Raw genomic sequence first — 22,804 nt, 5'->3', positions numbered from 1 at the left:
CAGACAGATAGACCAATGGAACAGAATTGAAGACCCAGAAATGAACCCACACACCTATGGGCACTTGATTTTTGACAAAGGAGCCAAAACCATCCAATGGAAAAAAGATAGCATTTTCAGCAAATGGTGCTGGTTCAACTGGAGGTCAACATGTAGAAGAATGCAGATCGATCCATGCTTATCACCCTGTACAAAGCTTAAGTCCAAGTGGATCAAGGACCTCCACATCAAACCAGATACACTCAAACTAATAGAAGAAAAACTAGGGAAGCATTTGGAACACATGGGCACTGGAAAAAATTTCCTGAACAAAACACCCATGGCTTATGCTCTAAGATCAAGAATCGACAAATGGGATCTCATAAAACTGCAAAGCTTCTGTAAGGCAAAGGACACTGTGGTTAGGACAAAACGGCAACCAACAGATTGGGAAAAGATCTTTACCAATCCTACAACAGATAGAGGGCTTATATCCAAAATATACAAAGAACTGAAGAAGTTAGACAGCAGGGAGACAAATAACCCTATTAAAAAATGGGGTTCAGAGCTAAACAGAAAATTCACAGCTGAGGAATGCTGAATGGCTGAGAAACACCTAAAGAAATGTTCAACATCTTTAGTCATCAGGGAAATGCAAATCAAAACAACCCTGAGATTTCACCTCACACCAGTGAGAATGGCTAAGATCAAAAACTCAGGTGACAGCAAATGCTGGCGAGGATGTGGAGAAAAGGGAACACTCCTCCATTGTTGGTGGGGTTGCAGACTGCTACAACCATTCTGGAAATCAGTCTGGAGGTTCCTCAGAAAATTGGACATTGAACTGCCTGAGGATCAGCTATACCTCTCTTGGGCATATACCCAAAAAAGATGCCCAACATATAAAAAAAGACACGTGCTCCACTATGTTCGCCATGGCCTTATTCATAATAGCCAGAAGCTGGAAAGAACCCAGATGCCCTTCAACAGAGGAATGGATACAGAAAATGTGGTACATCTACACAATGGAATATTACTCAGCCATCAAAAACAATGACTTTGTGAAATTCGTAGGCAAATGGTTGGAACTGGAAACTATCATCCTCAGTGAGCTAACCCAATCACAGAAAGACATACATGGTATGTACTCATTGATAAATGGCTATTAGCCCAAATGCTTGAATTACCCTAGATGCCTAGAACAAATGAAACTCAAGACGGAGGATCAAAATGTGAATGCAGATCGCTCCTGAGAGACACAGCCAGAATACAGCAAATACAGAGGCGTATGCCAGCAGGAAACCACTGAACTGAGAACAGGACCCCTGTTGAAGGAATCAGAGAAAGAACTGGAAGAGCTTGAAGGAGCTCAAGACCCCATATGTACAGCAATGCCAACCAACGGAGCTTCAGGGACTAAGCCACTACCCAAAGACTATACATGGACTGACCCTGGACTCTGACCTCGTGAGTTGCAATGAATATCCTAGTAAGAGCACCAGTGGAAGGGGAAGCCCTGGGTCCTGCTAAGACTGAACCCCTAGTGAACTAGACTGTTGGGGAGAGGGCAGCAATGGGGGGGAGGGTTGGGAGGGAACACCCATAAGGAAGGGGAGGGGGGGGGATGTTTGCCGGAAAGCAGGAAAGGGAATAACACTCGAAAATGTATATAAGAAAATACTCAAGTTAATAATAAAAAAAAAAAAAAAAACAAAAAAAAAAAAAAAAAAAAAAAAAAAAAGATTGTATTTCTGGCAGAAAGAATGTAGAAGTACCTTTGTTTGAGAACAAATTCTATCCATAGGGCCATCCTTATATAAGGGTTCACATGATAAGTTTCTATGACTATATTGGAGCTAGTGCATTTGAGTGTGTTGTAATGTTGAATGTGAGCTGGTCTAGCTTCATAAAGACACAGAGTTCTGCTATTGGAGATGAGAGTTTCTTCACATTTTTGTTAATCTTTACTAATGTGGGATACCAGTTTTTTTAAGAAGAACTCACACAAAACTGTCCTCTAAGGAGTGTAGGATGGGGCTGGAGTAAGAGCACTGGCCTGGGTTCAATTCCCAGAACCCTTATAGCAGCTCATAACCATCTACAACTCCAGTCCTAGGTCAATCAAAGTCCTCTTCTGGCCTCTGTGGGCACCAGGCCTATGTATGGCACACAGACATATATGCAGGCAAAATCTTATACACATAAAACAAAAAAAGCATGTAGAGACACGATGTTCAGTGTCTGCACTTTTGCCACTTGTAGCTTGTATATGACAAAGATCACGTGAATGAAACTGTCCAGAAGTCTACTTCCCAAAGGCTGAGAAGAGAGCAGAAATCATGAAGTTACTTTCTTCTTATGTGGCGTGCAGTAGGGTAAACTAAAATCGGAAAGAACCAGGAAGCTGGGTTTATAGTAGGCACAGGATTGCATACAGGGAGGCTTAAGAGATTGAATAAGTACAAATGGTCAGTAGGGAGGGACTGACAAGCTGCTAGAACCACACGTTTCTTCTGAGCTATGAATGTGAATTTTAAGTTTTAGTAAGTTAGCGCCTGCAGCTTGAGGTGTCATAGGGGCTTTTGTAGGCATTGATGATATCACAACAGAAAAATTATGATTCAGATAAATAAACTTGACATTATATGTGAAATGCTTGGCCATTTCTTCAAATAGGTGAGCTAATTTCTTCAAATTAAGTTGAGCTTTTCTAAGATAGTAAAAATATAGCATTTAAGGACACTTTCATATGTAATATAAAGTACATTCTTCACTAGAAGGGAAGCTCTGGAAATGAGTACTCTTTCCATTTTAAATGGCCACTGGCCTGCTGTTGAGAGCGCTCATATCTAAGTGTGACGTGCTGTATTTAAGCCTTTAATTTCAAGCTGTTCTCAAAAACTCTCATGATAAACCTGAATACTGATATTAATTTCTTCTTACTCATCAATATGTGGCTTTTCAAAAGCAAATGAATTGAACTTGAATCTCTAACAGGATTTAGATTTGCTGTAAGGAAACCTTTGAGGGTGCTAATTTGTTAAAGATCCGCATAGGATAGCAAGAAGAATTGCTCAAACCAGGTCAGAGCACTCAGCTTTTCTGGGTCACGCCGGGGGACATGGACTAGCTTTGTGATGCACAACTCTTTGTGCATGTGGAGATGGTGATTGTAAAACCTTCTTTTGCAGTGTTAAGTATATTTACGCCTATCTGCTATTGACTCGCTGTACTTGCTTCAGTGGTTGATGTTCAGTGTTTTTCCATGTGGTACTCCAGATACCAGAAGAGCCTCATTAGTATTGCCCACAGACATAGATGTATCCAGAAAAGGACCCTTGGCATTCATATTTCTTTGCTTCTCAAAAGAAACAACTAAATGGGTTATTTCTAATGAAAATGTGATAGTAGGGCAGATAGCCTTAAGTAAAACATTTTTCTCCTTGCCTTCTTTTCTTGGCGTTTTAGAGTAGGTCAGGCAAAGGAAAACACGTCTAGGAGGAAGAGTAATAATGGGTGTCTAGAGATCAGACATTTTGAAAACAGTGTTAACTAGTAAAAATAACTAGTTAGTTCCAGTTGGTGTATTTACTGTATTGTTGGTAATGATGTCTCTTAAACTGCTTGGAGCTTAGGAAGCATGTAGTTATTCAAGACCAGGCTTTGCATTTAAACCAGAGGTGTACTTGGAGAACCCTTTCAAGATGTGTAAGATGTTCACATGAACAGTGCTATCAAAAGATTTTGATGTCTTTGTAAATCTTGTGTGAGAATTTTCTTATATATTAGAAACATTAAAATAACAGAAGTATCTCATGGAAATAACAAGGAGTATGATTTAATCGCTTTATAATGTTCTGTTGCACAGAGCTCAGTGTCTCAGTGTCTCCACAGAACACAGCTATGAGCTATTTCTGTTACCTGAAGAGGAACAAACTTCAACTAGAGCTTAAAATAAGTGGACTGTGTTTGGAATCCCTGTTGATACCTTTTATTAAAATACATCTTGCTCTCATTCATTGTGTCTAATTGTCATATGTGCCCAAGTATGTAGATAACCAAGCAGCCTGGGTGAGAGAGATTTGCCAGAACATACAGCTAAGATGCTGCTCCTTGCTGGACATAGCCAGTCATTTCTGATGGTTTATTATGCAATTCACTTCATTTCTTTATTAGGATAAATATTTGAACATGGAAGATAAGGAAATAAATCTTGTACCAATGAGGAATGAATCTTTAAAACTCCACAAATATTCATGCATCATATCACCAAATCTTAAGTGTAAAATTGAAATTCTTTCTGAAAAGGGCTTTTATGTTTTAAGATGTATTATAAGAAAAGGGAAATGTGTTTTTAAATGTAAATAATATAAATTTGGGCTGGTATCATTTGAGGCCAGTAGATAATTGTGTAAATTATGTCCTAACACTGACCCATACAAAATACTTGAATTAGTCAGATTAGGAGTTCAGTTTGATTTTAGGAATTTCAAAATTGACTGTAAAAATTTGCTTCAGGTAAAAACTTGTAGATAAGCATCAAGAGATTTTTTTTTTTTTTTTTTTTTTTTTTTTTGTCGACTGTTTCTGGGAAAAGTAAGTATGTGAAGTGATGCAGAAAATCCATCTAGACAGTTGACACTGGTGTCTTGGGAGACGGACCAGAGGCACTAGGATTCTCTGAGAGGGTCCCATGCTCATCTGAGTTGTCACTATTTTTACCATGCAAAGTATTTTAAGAATATTTGTTATTAATTTTGAATAAAAGTTAACTAGTTGCTAATAATTAAAAACCTGTTGGCAAAAATAACGTTTGTAATTCTGGAATGAGAGCACACCCCTTTGAAGGGTCTGACTTAATAGAACTGATTGGAGAGTTTTAGAAGTACTTATTTTCTGCTTTAGTCACTTCCAATTTCTGTGTGTTTATTTGACCCAGTGGAAGGTGGTTGATTTAAAATCAAGACCAGTTGCCCTTTCCATTGTTTTCTTCTGGCTTAGACTGGAACGGCCTTGCTGGTTACCTCTAGTCTGCGCTGCTTACCATTACTGGGTCAGGAAGGCCAGGCTGCACTTCTCCTGTCTTCTCCTTCCCTGTGTGCTCACTTCTTCCTCACCAACTCACCTCCACAGCTACTGGGGCTTTCCATTTCATGCTGCTCTCTGCTCCCACAGTCCCTCATCTGCCTCTCTCTCTGCCTCTCTCTGCCTGTCTCTCTCGGGGAGGCGGGTGTGGTGGGGATGGGGACATATACTATGTATATATGTTTGATATTAATGCATCTGTTTTAATGAGAGACAGACAACTGTTATGAAACCAGATGAGGTGAGGAGTTGCTTCCTTCCTTCCTCCTTTCTTCCTCCCTCCCTCCCTCCCTCCCTTCCTCCCTTCCTCCCTTCCTCCCTTCCTTCTTCCACTGGAACTTGAAGGGTCTTCCTAAAGATGAACTAGGTTTTAGTCATTTTCTTATGCTCTGGTACAGAATTCAATGGGAAAAATATGAGATATTAACAGTTAAAATAGTATTTTTGCACACTGGAACTATGGTAACTACCTTTTAAATATTATTTTAGTACCCTCGTGAGGAAGATAGCATTATCTGTTTCCAGAGTAAGTCAAAAAGCTTCTTGTGGTTAGTTAATTTCACCAAGGTCACACAGCTAGTGATTGATAGCAAGGGATTCAAAGCAATTTTCTTGAAGTTTTAATTATGACTTTTGCACAACTAGTGTATGGGCCACTGTTTTTTAATCTCCATAGTCAGAGAAGAGGCATTTTGATGATCTGAACGAGAGACTGGGCCTATATCTGCTACTGTTCTATCTGTTCTATAGTAAAGCCGATGGAATTCAGCTTTTGTGTTTCATTTGGTACCCATCTTATCCTTCTTCCCCCTCCTTCCCTTGCTCCCTTCCCCCACCCTGGTCCTCACTCTGTAGCCTGGGGTGTCCTTGTGTTTCTTGTCTTCTGCCACAGCCTTCAGAATGCTGGGGTCACAGATGTGCTCTCCAGACCAGGCTCATTTGTTACCTTTCCTGAGAACCAGTTTTACCTCTAGTTTGTAAAAACCCCGCAGTTCTTTTCTTCCGTGTGGAAAGCATTATAATTGTGAGTATAATTTCATCTGGGAAAAGACTGTAGGCCATTATAATTTAGCAAACAATTTTCAAATTAGGTGTTGCCCAATCTCAGCCCTCTGAGAACAGCATGTAATGGCCAGAAGTGAGTTCTCTCTAATTCTTCCTATTGGGGAAAGCTAATCTCTGTAGTGAAATGGTTTTAAAATTATGATTCTTAAAGTTAAATTACGTGTCTAAAGAGAAAATTTCTGAGCTACACCTAGATGATAACACTAGAATTTGCCTTTAATTTGTATATACACAAGCCTTTAAAAATATTTATTTTTATGCATTTGAAATTGCATAACAATAAAAGTAGTGGATTAACTGCTACATCAGAGTACTTGGGAGTGTGATGGCCCTTTGAATAAATGACATTGCCACAAATGAACAGGACACACACGTCTGCAGATGCACTTGATCTCTTGGCCATTATTCAGTTGAATGAGACTTTAAGCACCTCAGCCATAGTGAACAGTTAAGGCTCACTTCCTAGAGTCTCAGATTGCTGCTGTTTTAAAATTTTACTTACTTGTTTTTCTTTTCCTTTTCTTTCTTTTTTAAATTGTAGTTTTGGTAAGAAAGTTTACTGGGATCAGAAATTAATTCTTTAGATATTAAAGGGTTGTTTTAGAAATTTGTCATTAGGAAGAAGTTTTTAAAGACTGGACTTCTCATTGTTTTATAAGAAGTAAGGAATATTTATTGATTCTCAAATGGGGCTGAAGAAACTTTTCCTCTTTACAAGGCTATCAATGACTCAGCAAGAGCTCTGGTGAGCTTGACTGAACCAAGCTGCTAATAGTTATTTAATGTTATTCGTCAGTGTGAAAGAATCGCTGTAGATTTTCCTTTTAATCTCTTTGAATTGCAGGCTCATAAACCTCTCTGATGAGCCCTGCCAGTGTTGTCTTAGATCCCACTGTTGAGACAATGGAGCCACAGAATTCTTTCACCTCTTGTTGTCAGACAAACCCAATAGAATGCAAGGTCAGAAGGGCTTATACTTCTAAAGATTGAAAGATTCTTTTTTAAGTAACCACATAAATTATTTGATTTTATCATTATATTCCTCAGGAAGCTCACTCTAACTATAATGCACTGCTTTTGATACATAACAGTAAAATTGGAAGGTGGGGAGTTGGTGATTGTCTTGTCTCATTTGGCTAAGCTTGTCAGTATGACAGAGTGTGAACAGACTTTAATATTCCTAGATAGCTTCAAAAGAGTTGAACCCATTTTTTAATAAGCAAATTGTGTAGTCATTAGATAGAGTGAGCACACCAAATGCTAGCAGTGTGTTCTCTAAAATTGGCTGTGTGTTGCTTTGTTTTTTTTTTTGTTTGTTTCCTGTTTTTGTTGTTTCATTTTGTTTTTTTCCCCAAAAGTTGTTGCCATTATATAGAAAAACAAAAGATTGAACTTTTAAATCTTGTCTTAAATCAAGTCAGTTTCTTTTCTCAATGTTAGTATTTAATTTCCACAGGAGAATCTTGAGGTGGGATTTGCAGTTCTAGATCTGCCTATTAAAATGTTTCATAGCAGTGAACAAAAAGTGTTTATTCACGTGCGCGCGCGTGTGTGTGTGTTACTACAAAAGAAAACAAACTCAACTGTTTTGAAGATGTCATGCCCAATTAATACAGAATTATCAACCCCCTTTACTTTCAGGGCTCCTGCAAAGTGACTTTTAGTGGATAGGGAAGAATTAAGATTTTTAATTATAACCACAATGGTGGACAAGCAAAGAGCATTATTTTAATAGAAAGAAAAGAAACTATATTGATTTGTTTGTTCTTCTTCCTTTTAATTGCAATGGGGGTTGGGTGGAATTTGTGTTGCCCCATCCTTGGACACCTGCCTCTCAACAAAGGGCTATGGTCACCCCCACTGACCACATTTAGATCCACCTTTTACTTTCCTGTACTGGGTCTGCTCATTATACAGTTCTCCAGGGGTCCAGTGTTCCCGTGAGTCAATCACCCCAGAAGTTGTTAGATTATTTACTTTTCAAAGGATAATAACTTTTCTTAAAAAAAAAATAACTTTTCTTATTTCTAGCTTCCAAAGCAGGACACTGAGGTCTCAAATAAACTGCCTTTAAAACTTTTTGCTGATGTGTAACATGAGTAGATAGAGAGGTGCAGAAATCTGTGTCAGGTGATAAATTGTTTTCACCATAATCACACCGATTTAACCAGAAAGCCTGAGACTTCTCAGCAGCTCTCCTTGACCCTCAACAGCAAAAGGAAGGTTTTCTGGAATGTTTTGTTTATGTCAGATGCTGATTTTTAAAACCAGAGTAATAGTTTTTTTTTTTTTTTTTTTTGGTGCACATAGTATTAAATAAGATCTCCATGTTTCCATAGCCACAGAATTCCAATATATTCTTTTCAACTACTCGGATCTTTGGCAAAGAACTAATCATTTTTGTGTTCTATTTTCTCTTTCACCATGAGATGGGCTATGCTAATCTTTTAACCAAGAATAGATGCTACTCTAAAAGCCCTGCACATAGTGATAAAGATGAAGAGAAAATAATGAACTGTGGGAGGAATAATAGAGTAGCACACAAAATAGTAACTAGATCAGAATAATGGTTGCTTCCCAGTAGACAAGCAGAACAGTAGGATGCTGAAGGGCTTGGCAGGTACATTTGCAGGACACTTCTCATTTATTATTTATTTTTAAATACAGTAGCATCATATATATTTATAATTGTTTATCCTTTTAATACAGTTAGTCTATTCTAGGTATCCTAGATAGGTCAGGCTAAGAAAGGTGATTCTCCCAATCTGCATTGCTTCATTCGTATGCCAAGTATAGATAAATACAGTTTACTTTAGTAACTTGGTTGCAAATTGATAATGCTGTTAGTTCTCCAAGTGGATCTTTTCACTATGATTATTCTCTCCAGATATTTTTTAATTCTAGCAAAGTTGACTTTTCTGAATAAGAGATTAAACCATAAGAATTTATTTTTTCTTTCCCTGAGACTCAGATTGAAATTAAAAAAAAAAAATGGGAAGAGCCTTGTGCAGGATTAAAGGCACACACCTTTAATCCCAGCACTGAGGCAGAGGTAAGTGGATCTCTGTGAGTTTAGGTCTGCCTGGTCTACAGAGTGAGTCCCAGGACAGCCAGGACTTCACAGTAAGACCTGGTCTCAAAGGAAAGAAAAAAGAAAAAAAAATGGGAAGAACAAGTCATGCAGGCATGGTGGCTCCTGTAATCCCAACATTAGAAGCCAGAAAGACTGCCGTGAAGTCAGGGCCAGCAGGAGCTGCACACAGTTCCTTCAATGAAGCCTGGACAATAAAGTAATACCTGCTCTTTGGGAGGGAGAAGGAGAGAGAAGGGGGGAGGAGAGAGGGAGGAAGAACCAGAACAGGTAGGCAAGTATCTTTGTATAGAATGTGGAAAATACTTTGTTTTGTTTAGAAACTACTTAGCATACTATAAATTATGTATAAGCTCTTCAGTGGGAATAGATTGATGGAAGGAAGGGCTACCTGGACCACAAGAGAAAGTCTGTGTCTGGATTTTAGGGACAGTTTAATAGACTGTTGGTACCCAGTAAATATGATGTAGTATAATATTTGACATACCTTAATAGAAGAATATGGAAGGTTCAAAATATTGTATAATCTTTTCATCTATTTTTAAATTGTGTAACTCACCAATAAATTCTGAACAGGCAGTTATTAAATATAATTAAGTTGCAGGCATGCACACAACAGAACAAAGGGACGTGTTCTCAGCAAGTGAACAGGAGACTAGTGAGACAGCTAAAGAAATTTTCACTGGAGTTGGGGGAGGTTGCTGAATTTTAGTAATGTGTCCACCCCTCCCCCAAGCATTATCTTCTAAAAGAACAATACACACATACAGGATTTATACAATGCCCTTGAAAACAGAATCAAGGCCACCTGTAGTTACTTTCTTTGCTCAAAGTCTACGTTTTGTGAGACTTCATGCTTGCACTAACCAGACCGTACTCATGGGATTCCCGGCTCCCTAGGCTCACTACCTGTAGAGACACACTTTGGTCCAGATAACAACAAAAGATGCACAGCACACAGTTATTGCCAAAGTGTAAAATCCTCTCTCCTTAGATTCTTATTCTCCTACAGTCAGATGACCAACAGCCCGCAATGTTTTTGTAGAGCTTTGCTCTTTACAGCACCTCAGGTATGATCTCATTCGATTTGAGGAATACCCATTAGTCTGTTTGGGCTGCCATAACAAAACACTACAGGCCAGGGTAGCTAAGCACAGTTTATTCCATGGTTCTGGAGGCTGAGAAGTTCAATGTGTTGGCGAGTTCTATTCCCCACAAGGGCTATTCTGGCTGCTGCTGTTCTCTGTATGGACTTCCCCCTGTATCTGAGTGGACATGGGATATGACCTCTCTGCCTCCCTCTGTGCCGATGTCAGAAGCACTAAACAAGTGTGAAAATGGTTCATGATACAGGTTTGAATGGCTGCACGGTAGATGCATTATCAGCATTCTTAACAATCAAAATCGTCTCGCTTTATATTTTACAGAAGATGAGCTAAGAAATGTGGGGCCGGTAGACGCACAGGTGCACCTTGAAGAGATGTCCTGGAACAAAGGTTAGATTTGATCTTATTTTGTCTATCCACACTAAAGAGAGATATTAGGAGTTTTTTTTTTAATATAGGAAAAAATGATATCAAAGCCTTAACTAATGGCTTTACCTTTCCACGTTTTATCCGCCTTTCCTAGTTTTGCTTACTGCAGTATTACATGGCCCATTTCTCAGCGTTCCCTATTTCAGTTAAGTATAGAAGGCTTTCTTGTTCATTTTTTAACTGCTTTGATTTTTTCATTATGTATAATATGATTTTTAAAAAGTAAAAAGTGTTAATATTCTTCATGCTAACAAACTCTTGTCAGAATTTCTTTATGCTTTATATAGAATCTGAAACTGATAGGACCAGTCTTTCTAATGATCTGAACTTCTGCTTTGAAAGAGACTGTGTTTCTCTTTACCCTTGATTTCACTATTTGGTTTTGTTTGAGCCAGGGTCTCGTGTGTAGCTTGATCTCGTCTCATTTGAAACAACCTAGGTTAGCTGAGAATGACCCTGAGCTCTGAACCTCCTGCATCCACTTACTGAATGCTGAGGATAAAAGCACAGACCTCACTGTTAGGGGGTGCTGGGTTTCTCCAATGCTGCTCGCACTTTCCGACTATCCTTAGGAAAATCTATCATTCCCCTTGCCTTTCATGTCATGTCTTCTTGCCCCTTTCTTTTACTAGAGTATTAAAACTGTAGTAACCAATGTAATTCCCACATTCTTCTGTTCTTTGCAATTGTGGTTACACATCATTATATTGGAAAACACCTTCTAAATGGAAGCCATGAGTATTATACTTCAGTATTTCTCTAGGAAAATAAAGTTCTCATTTACTAATCATTTCTTATATACTCTCAACTACAGAGTTATTTTTTAGCATGGGGAACAGCTCCTGTAAAGGCTTACAGAAGTTCACTAGTGAGTGTGGTGGTGTGATAAGCTTCATTTTTAATGGCAAAGCCTTTACCTAATGCTCTAAGGATGAGAGTCATAAGCATTATTGTCTTAGAAATCATGTTTTGCCTATAGAACCAATCTATGTTTAGCAATCCCAATGAAGTTCTGGGGTAGAGAAGCTCATGTTTACCATGAATAACCAGAGTTCAGGGGTCTTTGGTGGAATCATTGCAGTAAGAGGAGGAGCTTCTCTTGTGGAAGCTACAGTGGCTTACTCTTCATTGCTAACTTGTGGACAAACTAGAATGTGACATTCATTAAACATTTGTTCAACTAAATATATTTTTAAAAACTATAATTTGGAGGTTGGAGTATATATACCTGTGCCTTCCATTTAGATGGTTCAATGGTTAAAAGCACTGCTTGCTTTTGTGGAATTCCCAGTACCCATGTGGCAACCCAGCCCCTAACCCCCCCACCCCCACACACTGTGGGGTATCACTTGCCCATATGCAGGTCATAGGTTGATAGGATATTCTTTCATTTGCTTCTTCACCTTATTTCTTGAGAGTCTTTTCACTCAGTCCAAATCTCAGATTGGCTAGTCTGGATGGCCAATGAGTACCTGGGTTTACCTGTCTCTGCTACCTATCAGTACCCATCAGTATCAGGGTGATAGGTATGTGTGCTACAACTGGCCGTTACATGGGTGATAGGGATTAAATTACAAGTCCTCATGTTATCAAGTTAGCACTTTATTCGTTGAGCTATTCCCCAGCTTCTTCTAAAATAATCTTCATAGCAAGGAACAGAACTCCAGCTACATCCAGTGAATCAGTAAGAAGCATAGTTAGGCCAGGGCTGTCGCTCATTGGTACAGTGCTTCCCATGCATGAGGCCCCTTGGTTTAATCCCAATTACTGCTAAGAGAAGAAAGGGGAGGATTAAACTATAGAACATATTTGATGCTCATGTATAAGGTAGGTTATAAAGGTAGAAATTATCGTTATCCTCCCCTGAGAAAATTGAGCAGTAATTGTGTAGTCTGGATTATGATAGGAGCATTAAAAAACTACTGTAGGTTTTTAACCAACTTTTTTAGAAAAAAGCAAGTTTAGAAGAATAAATTTTTTAAAAGGGGGGAAAGAGTAATCTTATTGTAATACAAAGTTAAATAAGGTCTATCAAGTATGCAGGTTATTGGGATTCTTTCTCTCAGGATCATCTTCACAGTGGCCTTGGGTGGCAGTGGTACAAAGAGGAAGAAGTTGTACACACATGAGAGACAGGGCCCAGTATCACATTTTATTATGAAAACACATTCCTGGAAGCACTGGGGCACTGAAGACTAAGCTTTTCCAGACAATAGCTTTGGTTGTTTTGTGGATTTTTAAAGTAGAAATTGCTGGTTTCTCAGTTATGTCATGTGATGTTTTTCTGGAAACTGTCTTATGGGAGGATGTTTTATTGAAGCAGACATGTGGGAGAATGTTTTACTAAGAACAGACACATGGTGTTTTTCTGGAGGCAGCCAAGAAAAAGGGCATGTGATGTTTTATTAGAGTGGGTGCTTGAGAGAACACAAGATGTTTAAAATATATATATAAATATAACCCAAAGGGCAGTAGATGATGCTGGATGGTATTGGTACACCTTGCCATCCTTTGTTCGTCATCATTTGTCTTCACTTCATAGAGAGAAATGCACCAAAAAACTTCCGGTGGTGTTCTGGCGGCTTCTTGCACTTCCTCGGACTCGGGCCAGCTGGCAGAGCCTTGTGGGTGGACCTGTCATTGCCAATTTGTAAACACTGTTTGTGAGTCCTACTGCTACTGAGTCATAAATGTTTGCTGGGAGATCAGATGCCGCGGCTGATTCAGATGACCTTACCTGCTGATAGCCTGATGATGCATATTAGATTTACTCCAGAGAAATAGTTCTAAACAAGTCCACATCCTCCTCTGCTCTATTAACCTTTCCTGTCCACTACCTTGGTGGGTGGTAAGATAAAGGGGACATTAAGACATTTAAAATCCTTATGAAAAATAGGTTTTTCAAAATCTAAATGTAGAGATTTTCATACATTGTGCCAAAATTTGTTTATATGAAAATACTGCTTTAGGACCTCAATGAAGAGAAGAATAAATTTCAATCAGATATGAAGATGAAAACCTTTAACAAAACTCCAAGGTGACCAACCCATGGTGTTCTCTGTGCCACTTATGGAGCATGTCACCTCAGATTACTTCTCAGTGTCCACTGAAGTAGTTTTAAAAGGCATATTTGCTATGGGGATTTACCTTAAGAAATCTAATGGCCAATATATAATAAAGTAAGCTAAAAATGTATAAATAAGTGAAAATCAACCTTCAATTTTGAGACAATACAACTATTCACTTTGAAAACATGCTTTCATTAGTTATATATATGTTGCCTTAAATAGGAGGCATGTTTGTATTTCTAAATTCAAAAAGAATTTTTCGTTATGGAGAAATCTGCATCTTAAATGTATTGCTTAGAATAATATAAACATTTAAAGATTCTTAAGAAAATGGAAAATTCTAAGTAAATTCTATAGATTACTCAGAGCATAGCTTGCCCTACCCCATCCATGAATATTGAATACAGAGTCAGAGCACTTGTCCATTGCTACTTCAGATAGAGAGACTCGTCAATAAATATGTTTTTCTATGCAAAATAATTTTTCCAGCTCCCTTTTAAACAGTTTTATCTGTACCTGGTCCTTTTTTGTTTGTTGTATTTTTTTTTCCAGTTTCTCCAGAACATGTCCTGTATTTTGAAAGGTTTTAGCAAAATAGATGACTGTGAATGTCTGAGGCATTATTTTTGTATTCTTTGCAGATGAGGAGTCTTTCTCTCTGAGCTGTCGATGTGGTGGGAAGTACACTGTCTACAAAGATGAAGCACAAGAAGCAAACCTTATTTCCTGTGATACGTGCTCACTGATTGTGGAACTCCTTCATCAGAGCTGAGCTGAGTGTTCATCCCTGGGATGCTTTAACTACAAGGAGAAGGATGCTTTTTGTTATTAGCTGTATAATTTGTGAAGATGATGAAATCTTCAAGCAAAGACCACCAGATTAACAAATAAATTCAGTTGTTTATATATCTAAAATGTAAATTATAGGATATTACAAAAAAGGACTTGAATAATATTTTTGCATTCTTAGCTAACAACTTTTGTTTTCTCTTTGGTACAAACCAATTATTTCCCTTTTGAAATATAAGTATCTTTTTCAAAAATCAGGTAAGAGTATTCTTTATAATTATTAAGGGTTTTGCTTTTTGCTTTAATCTTTCTGCATGTACATACGTTTACGTGTGTGTGTGTGTGTGTGTGTGTGTGTGTAATCTGAGAATCTGTGAGGAGTTGATTCTTCACTTCTTCCCCATGTGGTTCCCAAGGGTCAAATTTGGGTCCTGAGACTTATGGTAAGTTCCTGTACCGCCTGAACCATCTTGCTGTCCTTAATTATGAAGTTATTCATCTACAAGATGACTTTTTAGTTGTTGAATTATATGTCTGTTGTATACCTGCTTCAATAACTCAGGCATTCCAATATGATTAGAGTTTTTGTGAATGAAGTGTGAGCCCAGTTCTGCCCTAAGCAAGGCTGGATATGGATCTCTATAAATCCATTTCAAAGGTGTCAGAGGCCCATGTGTTAGAAAACATGACTCTAGGCCTGGCCCTGCATGTCTAAAGCTTGTCAGGAGCTATCTCAAGTTCAAGTATAATTTTTAGGAAAAGAAAACTAAAAATAACTGAAATTCAACCACAACAACAAAACCCAAAATCTAAAATTTCAACTTTCTTTTGTATTGAATGGCCTCCATTTAAGGAGCCATTCATTTCATTACTGGTGTGGTGAAGGGGCTTTTCTAATGAGTGATTATGGACTACAATGGCCTGTAGGCATCATATTTTACGTGACTTCCTTTTGTATGTAACATTCTGTGTACAGTGTAGACCAGAATTCATTTTATGAACACAAGGGGACCCTTACGAGACTGCTGCTCAAATGTTTCTTTTAGGTCTAACTCATGGTGTTGTCAGAAGACTCAGACTTGGAATGCTCAGACTATGAAGAGCTGACATATGAAGTGCACTTGATAACGATTGCTTTCTTTATATGGGAACCACAAAAATTCAAATATGAGGTAGTCACCTGGATTTCTTCCCCAAGATATTTTTTATATCATACAATCTAGAAGGAATATGCGTTTTGGGCTAATTTTTATCCATATACTTTTAGTTCATGTATATTGCAGAGCGTGGTATTTACTCTTACATTTAAAACATAAATAAAACTGAATAGCAAATAGTTTATTGTTAAGTTCACTGTTTCAACTGTAGTAAGAATAAAGTCACTTGAATAGACAATAATCAAATTAAAAGGAAATACTTATTAATCATCAGAAAATCTGTGGCCATTTGGGCTGTCACGCAGAAATCCAAAATCACTGAAAGGCCAAATCTGTAAAATGAAAATACAGTTGAATACAATTAATGAAAATTCTTTATCATCATGATGTTCCCTTTTCCTTTCCTCTGTGTTAGACACTGCAGTACATTCTCTTCATCAGTTATTCTGAAAATAAACATGTTTATTTAGTCTGGGCATTCAAACATGATCCCGGAAATTCTGTTTGTTTAGTATATCAATATAAGTTTGTGAAGACATGGCTGTTTTCTTTTACTAACCTAAAATAACTTACATTACCAATCTATGCTACTTGATATTTTAGTGCTTGAATATGGTATCTGTTTAAGTATAAAGAACCCTGAACAGTATCCAGTTGCCTTAGATATTCATGCATTTTTCTTCTAAAGCCTTGTGATCAAGGGAGAGCAATACCTGTAATCCACCATCTGTGATATTAGCACTTACGAGACAGACACAGGAAGGGAGACTTTAAGACCTGTCTGGAATACAGAGTGAAACCCTGTTTCAAAACAAAATTATATCAAACAATAATGGAAGAACCAATGTCTCTAAGAACCAGTGTCGTCTAAGGCTTGTTGTACATTCTCTACAGACACACCTGCCTACAGCTTGCTGTATTTAACTGGGTCCACCTGCATTCCAAGTGGACTGAGCCTGGGCTGCTGTTGTAGAAGTGATTGCTGAAATGCCAGGATGTGACTATGGCTGTAAACGTCTCACCTGGCAGAATCTGATTTCTGTAAACTCAAAGGTTCTTTAGGCAATTACTGATTTACTTTGAATTTCATTATAAGCATTCTCATTTACTCCCCTTAGGAGTACGAAGGGGAGAGGATAATGTTTTGTCCATTGTTCTTGAGTAAAGGTCAGATGTTCATCAGATGTAGTCACTGTAATAGTTCATTTGGAACTCATGGATTTCAAAGTTTATTTAGAAAGATCCCCCCAAGCCCCACCAGCTCAGAATAAAGGTGGTGTTTTAGGCATAAAGCATACCTTAAAGAAGATCCGTCCTCTTATGAGTCCATATGGTACAGGTCCATAACATCTGGAATCGGTAGAATTCTCTAAGTTATCACCTTCTAACCAAACATGACCTGTTGGCACCTGGAATTAGTAAAGAAAAGCAGCCCCTTTAGAAACAAGAATACCTCAACAGGGGACTATCACTGAACATAAAGGCCTGGAACTGGGGTGTGCAACTGGAATCCCCACACTTAGGAGACTGAAGCAAGGGGATCATGAACTCAAAGCTAGCATGAACTACACAGACTCTATATGAAAGAAAGACTTCATTTGGAGGAAGAGCAAATGTTCTGAAGTCTTCTTTTATACATGTCATAAAAATTGCTATTTTTGCTTTTATTTCCTATTAACTAAATATCAAATGTTTCTACATTTTAAAAAGATTTCTTTATTATATGGGTCCCAAACACTAATTTATAGAAACCCCAAACTAAGGTTGTAAGAAATCAAAACAGTGTACCACTGTCATTAATTTAATAGACTTCAAAAGAGGTCATTAGGCTGCTGACTGAAAATGTGCCCTCCTGTTGCAGTAACAACATAAGCAAGGCAGCTAGTCAGCAACATCCTGGGGCCAGGTCCAAGGCCAGACCTATTACAATGCTCATGACGAACTAAGTGGTAATGGATTGTGACATCAATTACAAATAATCTCATCATTTTATTGCAGTAGGCTTGTCAGAGTTCTAATTAAGAGCCCTGTCTTGCCTTTGTGCTGGCCATATCGTCACGCCTTATATGTTGGTAATGACCGTCAAGAACCAGGAGGACCTATTATAAAACCATCAGCTGCAAACTAATGACAGTGACCTTCTACTAGATGAAGATAGGTATTGTATATTAACTAGTAAAAAGATATAAATGTTTACTCAATTATAACCCTTTTACAAAGGCGATACTTTTTAAAAATGCATTCTTCCAATCTGAGACATTCACCCGTTCAATATAAACTTAGAGGGTGCTTTCTAACACAATATGTACACTACCCTTATATGTTTTTATTTTAAAGTTTTCGTTAATGCAAGGAAAGTTGATTTATTGACTAGACCAAAACAATCTATTGGGAAGATTTCATTGGATTAGTAAGATACACTATAATTTTATTTTTAAATTACATTGTTCTTTTCATATATTATAAGTATTTAAATTTTAAGTTCGATTTTCTAAGATTATATTTATGGGATATCTAGATTAGGTGAACTAGCTTCAGGTACTGGCACTGATAGGTGTCTACTACTATTTCATAAACCGACTGACAGGCAGCAAAGTGTAGAAAATCAAATGTATCTGAAGTCAAACACAAATGAGCACTGCATGTGGAAAGCCAAGTGACCTCCTGTACTTTTGGAGAAGATACAAGATAAAGAGCTCTTGTATTCAAATCTCTAGAGTCTCAAAGAATGTTTGTTCCTCAGTCCAAATATTGGTTCTGAGTATGAATAAAAGACACTGAAAAGAAAGATGTTTTACAAATGGGGTGCTACACTACAGTGTGGGGCAATCTGCCTAGCTGAGGGCCCGTGACATTTACATTCCTCCTTTCTATATGTTTCCCTCCTATTTGCACTTGTAATGCCAGCCTTGCTTGGGGTACTGGATTATTACATCATCAAACTTTCAGGTCTTTTTTGTTGCTTTGAGATAGGGGCTCAGGTAGCTTGGCCTCAAACTGTAGCCTAGAAGATGGCCTTGAACTCATGATATTCCTGTTTGCACACTGAGTTCTGGGATTACAGACATGTGTTATTATGCCTGATTTTATGTGGTCTAGGGAACAGATATCACGGTACATTGCATTCTAGGCAAGTGCCAACTGAGCTACCCAGCCTACTTTTGTGTATCTCTCTTCACTGTTATGACTAAATAAGCAAGTATATATTAATGCTATAATTTTGATTTTTTATTATTTTATATTACCATTGTCATCAAATGTTTGTCTACTCAATGGCAAGAAATAGTACTTCTGTATCTTTGTTTTTGTCTTAGTTTTAAAAACTGATGTGTTCTCTCTCTCTCTCTCTCTCTCTCTCTCTCTCTCTCTCTCTCTCTCTCTGTGTGTGTGTGTGTGTGTGTGTGTGTGTGTGTGTGTGTGTATGTGTGTGTGTGTGTGTATGTGTATGTGTACACCTAGAGGTTGAAGGACAAATCAGTGCTCTTTTTCCACCTTGTGGATTACAAGAATTGAGCTTAGGTCAGCAGGCTAATGCCTTTACCCAATAAACATTGGGTTCACTGCAATTTTGAGTGATGCCCAATCTCTTTTCATGTATCTGGAAGACACTATAAGAGCTAGTGATAGAGCTTAGTGGCAGCGTTCTGCCTAGCATATAAAGGATGCCGCATTCATCCCCCAGCATCCACCCCGAAAACAAAACAAAGCTTTAGACTTAATGCTTCATGTAACATACACATCCCAAGAAAACAGTCTCATTGCTGATGTTATCTGTAATCCAAGAGCATCTCCTATAAAAGGTAAATCTCTTAAATGGGGATATTTTTAAAAATTATTTTTATTTTATATACATTCGTGTTTTGCCTACATGTATATTTGTGGGAGGGTGTCAGATCCCCTGGAACTGGAGTTACAGACAGTTGTGAGCTGCCATGTGGGTGCTGGGAATTGAATCCAGGGCCTCTGGAAGAGCAACCAGTGTACTGCTGAGCCATCTCTCCAGCCCAAGTGTGGATCTTTTTATCTTGATATACTCAGAACTTTAATAGTTGCTTGTAAGATTAAAAGGAAAATCTTTTAAGTATGTATCATTTTATCTTGATACATTCACTTTCCATTGGTTCTTTGTGAATTTCCAATCATGCACCACAATCCCACTCAATTCTCCCTCCCCTCATACCTGTCCGCACTCTTGCAACCTCCCTTCAATAGAGAAAACTGATCTCACTGTGGAAGCTGTAGTGTGTCACTCACACCATTTCCCACAGTATGCCCCTTGTCCACATGCTTTTGCTTGCAAACTCATTGCAACGACCGTTGGTCTGGTAAAAGGCTCTGGCATCTGCTAATCTACTGCAACCCACTCTACCGACTGCCCAGGCAAGGTACAGCGCCTGCTCTTCTGAGGGCTGCAGCAGGTGAGGGTCAAGGCCAGCTCTCCCACCTGCTGCCAGGGGCAAGGGTTGTTTATGTATAAATTCTTTACTTCTAGGACCACAAATAATAGAAAGTATACAGTTTGTCTTCCTGTATCAGAATTCTCTCACTTACTAGGGCCATTTTCACTTGCATCCATTTCCCCAGGAAATAACAAATCCATTCTTCTTTATACCTGACTATAACTGCGTAATGTATGTACACCATTCTTTTATAATAAACACGGATCTCTGACAGGTGGAGAGGCTTATTCCATTAACCTGGGTGCTGTGAACTGTGCTGCAGTGGAGTATGTCGCCTTAAGGTCCCTTAAGTATATACCCAGAAACAGGATAGCTGGACCATGTTATAGTTCTGTTTGTCTGTTTAAAGACATTTTCATTTTAATTTCCATAGAGCTCATTCAACTTATATTCCTATCATCAGTATAAAAACAGTCCTGTTTCCCACATCCTTGCCTAAATATATATTACTGATAGGCACCCTAACTGGGCTGAGATGGAAACGAAGTCTGACTTCCTGTTCCCTTGGTAAATAAGATGATGAACAATTTATCACGTCGATTGGCCGTTTACACTTCGTCTTTTTAAAACTGTCTCTTCATTTATTAGCTCAGTCACTGACTGGATTGTCTGGTTTTTTGATAGTTTGTGTGTGTGTGTGTATGTGTGTGTGTGTGTGTGTGTGTGTGTTCTTCATATAGTTTATATATCTTCTCCCATTCTGTAGCCTGTCTCTTCACTTGATTATTTTCCTGCTGTATAGAACTTTTTCTTTTTTTTAAAAGGTCATGCAGTCCCCATTTATTAGTTTTTGGTAATTATTTCATGACTTACTAGAGTTTCTGAATGTCCTTGTACATTTTTTTCTTGAAAACTTTTCAAATTCAGGTCTTAAATATAAAACTTTAATCCATTTTGAACTGACTTTTTGTGCAGGGTGATAGAGTAATCTAGCTGGGTTTTGGGGTTTTTGTTTTGTTTTTTGGAACTGGCTACCCAGTTTTCCTAACATTTCTTGTAAAGAATGTTTTTTGGTATCTTAGTAAAAATAAAAAAAAAAATCAAGTGGATAAAGGTGTGCAGGTTTGTAGCTGGGTCCTCTCTTCTATGCCATTGATCTACATGTGTGCCTCTGAACCAGTGCCGTGCTGAGCTTGTTAATATGCTTCTGCAGTGCAGCCTGAACCTGGCGGTGTAATACCTTCCAGCGCTGTTCTCTTTGCGCGGGTTTGCTTTGACTTTTGAGGAGCTCTATGAATTACAAGATTACTTTTTCTTTTTCCATAACAAAAAAGTGATGTTGTATTCTGATGGATGCTTGCATCTATAGGTCGCTTTGGGTGGTGAGGCCTTTTCACTGCCTGTGTGGATCCATGAGAAGGGGCGGTTGGCCCATCATATTTCAGGATTGTCCCCCATGTCTTCAGGACTTTGAACTTGTCAGTATTGAGTTCTTTCACTTCCTTTGTTAGCTTCATTACTAAGTATTTTTGGTCGGTGTTGGCTGTTTGGTTGTAGTTTATTTTAAACCTATTTTGAATAGGATTTTTTAAATTTCTTTTGAGTGGGTGTTGCTTAATAGTATAGAAAAGCATTGTTTTGTGTTTGTGCAATTTCAGTGGGTCTGTAAGGTGTGTAAGTGCAGTTTGCAAATAAGAACGAAGCGGGGCTGGAAATACAGCTAGGGTCTCCCTAGAATGTGAAGCTCTGGGTCTAGTTCCAAGCACTGCAGAAGATAATAAGTACTATATGTTCTGAATATGCAAACATGTTCATTGATGACGTTCTTTATATTGTTATGAGCCCACTTGTGCAGCTCCTTTGCCTTTTAGTTTGAGGACCATCCGTTCACATCCTTTTAAGGTCTATTTACAAGGAATTTTTCAACTTTCTTTAAAAGTTCTCTCCAATTTCTGTCTGTAAGTATCTTTATTTTAACCACTTTTGAGAGATATTTCAAAATTACTGATCTTTCCTTTAAAGTTACAATTCTGCTGTCAAATCCAAGTGAAAGAATTTCAAACAGGAAGAATGTTGTTTCTGTATTTACCATTTTTACTGAATCATGTTTACATATGCTCTGGTTCTTAGAAAACAGTTAGAAATGGCATTGTAGATGCTTTCTGGTAATTTTCCACCTGTGTCTTTCTGGGCCTAGGTACCGATTCACTTCTGAGTGTGGGTTTCCTTTTACTGCTTTCTTTGTGAAGCTAGTTATTTTGTGACTTAGCTAGACACCCTCTATTGAAGGGATTTGCTGCCAGTCTTCAGAGAGTACCATGTTGAAGGGGTTTCAACAGCTGCACATCAGCTTTCTCATTTTAAGTCTTATTTTCAAGCTACTGGGAGGAGTTTCTTCTCACAGTACTATTGGGGCACAATCTTTTCCAGGTCTCTACGGGATGATGGCTTGTCCACACTGGCTTAGGAAGCTCAAGTCTTTTGGTTTTGTGTGAGTTCTAGGAATTGGGCCTTGGAGCTCCCTAGTTAGTCATCTTTGTTTTATTATTGAATTTCACCATGAATAGATACGACTTAGTTTTTAGCTATCAACCAAGGGACTATAAATATAGATCTCTGGAGATCTTTTTGTGGC

General features: G+C 38.2%; 2 protein-coding genes across 2 annotated transcripts in view; one reads left to right on the top strand and one right to left on the bottom strand.

Annotated features, from left to right (window-relative positions):
• Window positions 1-14,869, top strand: part of Dnajc24 (DnaJ heat shock protein family (Hsp40) member C24) — a 44,552-nt gene extending 29,683 nt beyond the window's left edge. The window contains exons 4-5 of the mRNA XM_032903847.1: window positions 10,648-10,716; window positions 14,465-14,869. Of these exons, the coding sequence (XP_032759738.1) occupies window positions 10,648-10,716; window positions 14,465-14,595 (200 nt within the window). The 3' untranslated portion in view covers window positions 14,596-14,869. The remainder of the gene's footprint in view (window positions 1-10,647; window positions 10,717-14,464) is intronic.
• Window positions 14,870-15,929: 1,060 nt separating this feature from the next.
• Immp1l (inner mitochondrial membrane peptidase subunit 1) overlaps window positions 15,930-22,804 on the bottom strand; it is a 28,550-nt gene continuing 21,675 nt past the window's right edge. Inside the window, exons 4-5 of the mRNA XM_032903848.1 lie at window positions 17,068-17,178; window positions 15,930-16,101 (exon numbers count right to left, since the gene is read on the bottom strand). Of these exons, the coding sequence (XP_032759739.1) occupies window positions 16,033-16,101; window positions 17,068-17,178 (180 nt within the window). The 3' untranslated portion in view covers window positions 15,930-16,032. The remainder of the gene's footprint in view (window positions 16,102-17,067; window positions 17,179-22,804) is intronic.

The sequence above is a fragment of the Rattus rattus genome, chromosome 5, assembly GCF_011064425.1.
Source record: "Rattus rattus isolate New Zealand chromosome 5, Rrattus_CSIRO_v1, whole genome shotgun sequence".
NCBI lineage: Eukaryota > Metazoa > Chordata > Mammalia > Rodentia > Muridae > Rattus > Rattus rattus.
Note: the sequence above shows the minus strand (reverse complement) of the source record. Positions and strands in the feature narration are given on the sequence as shown.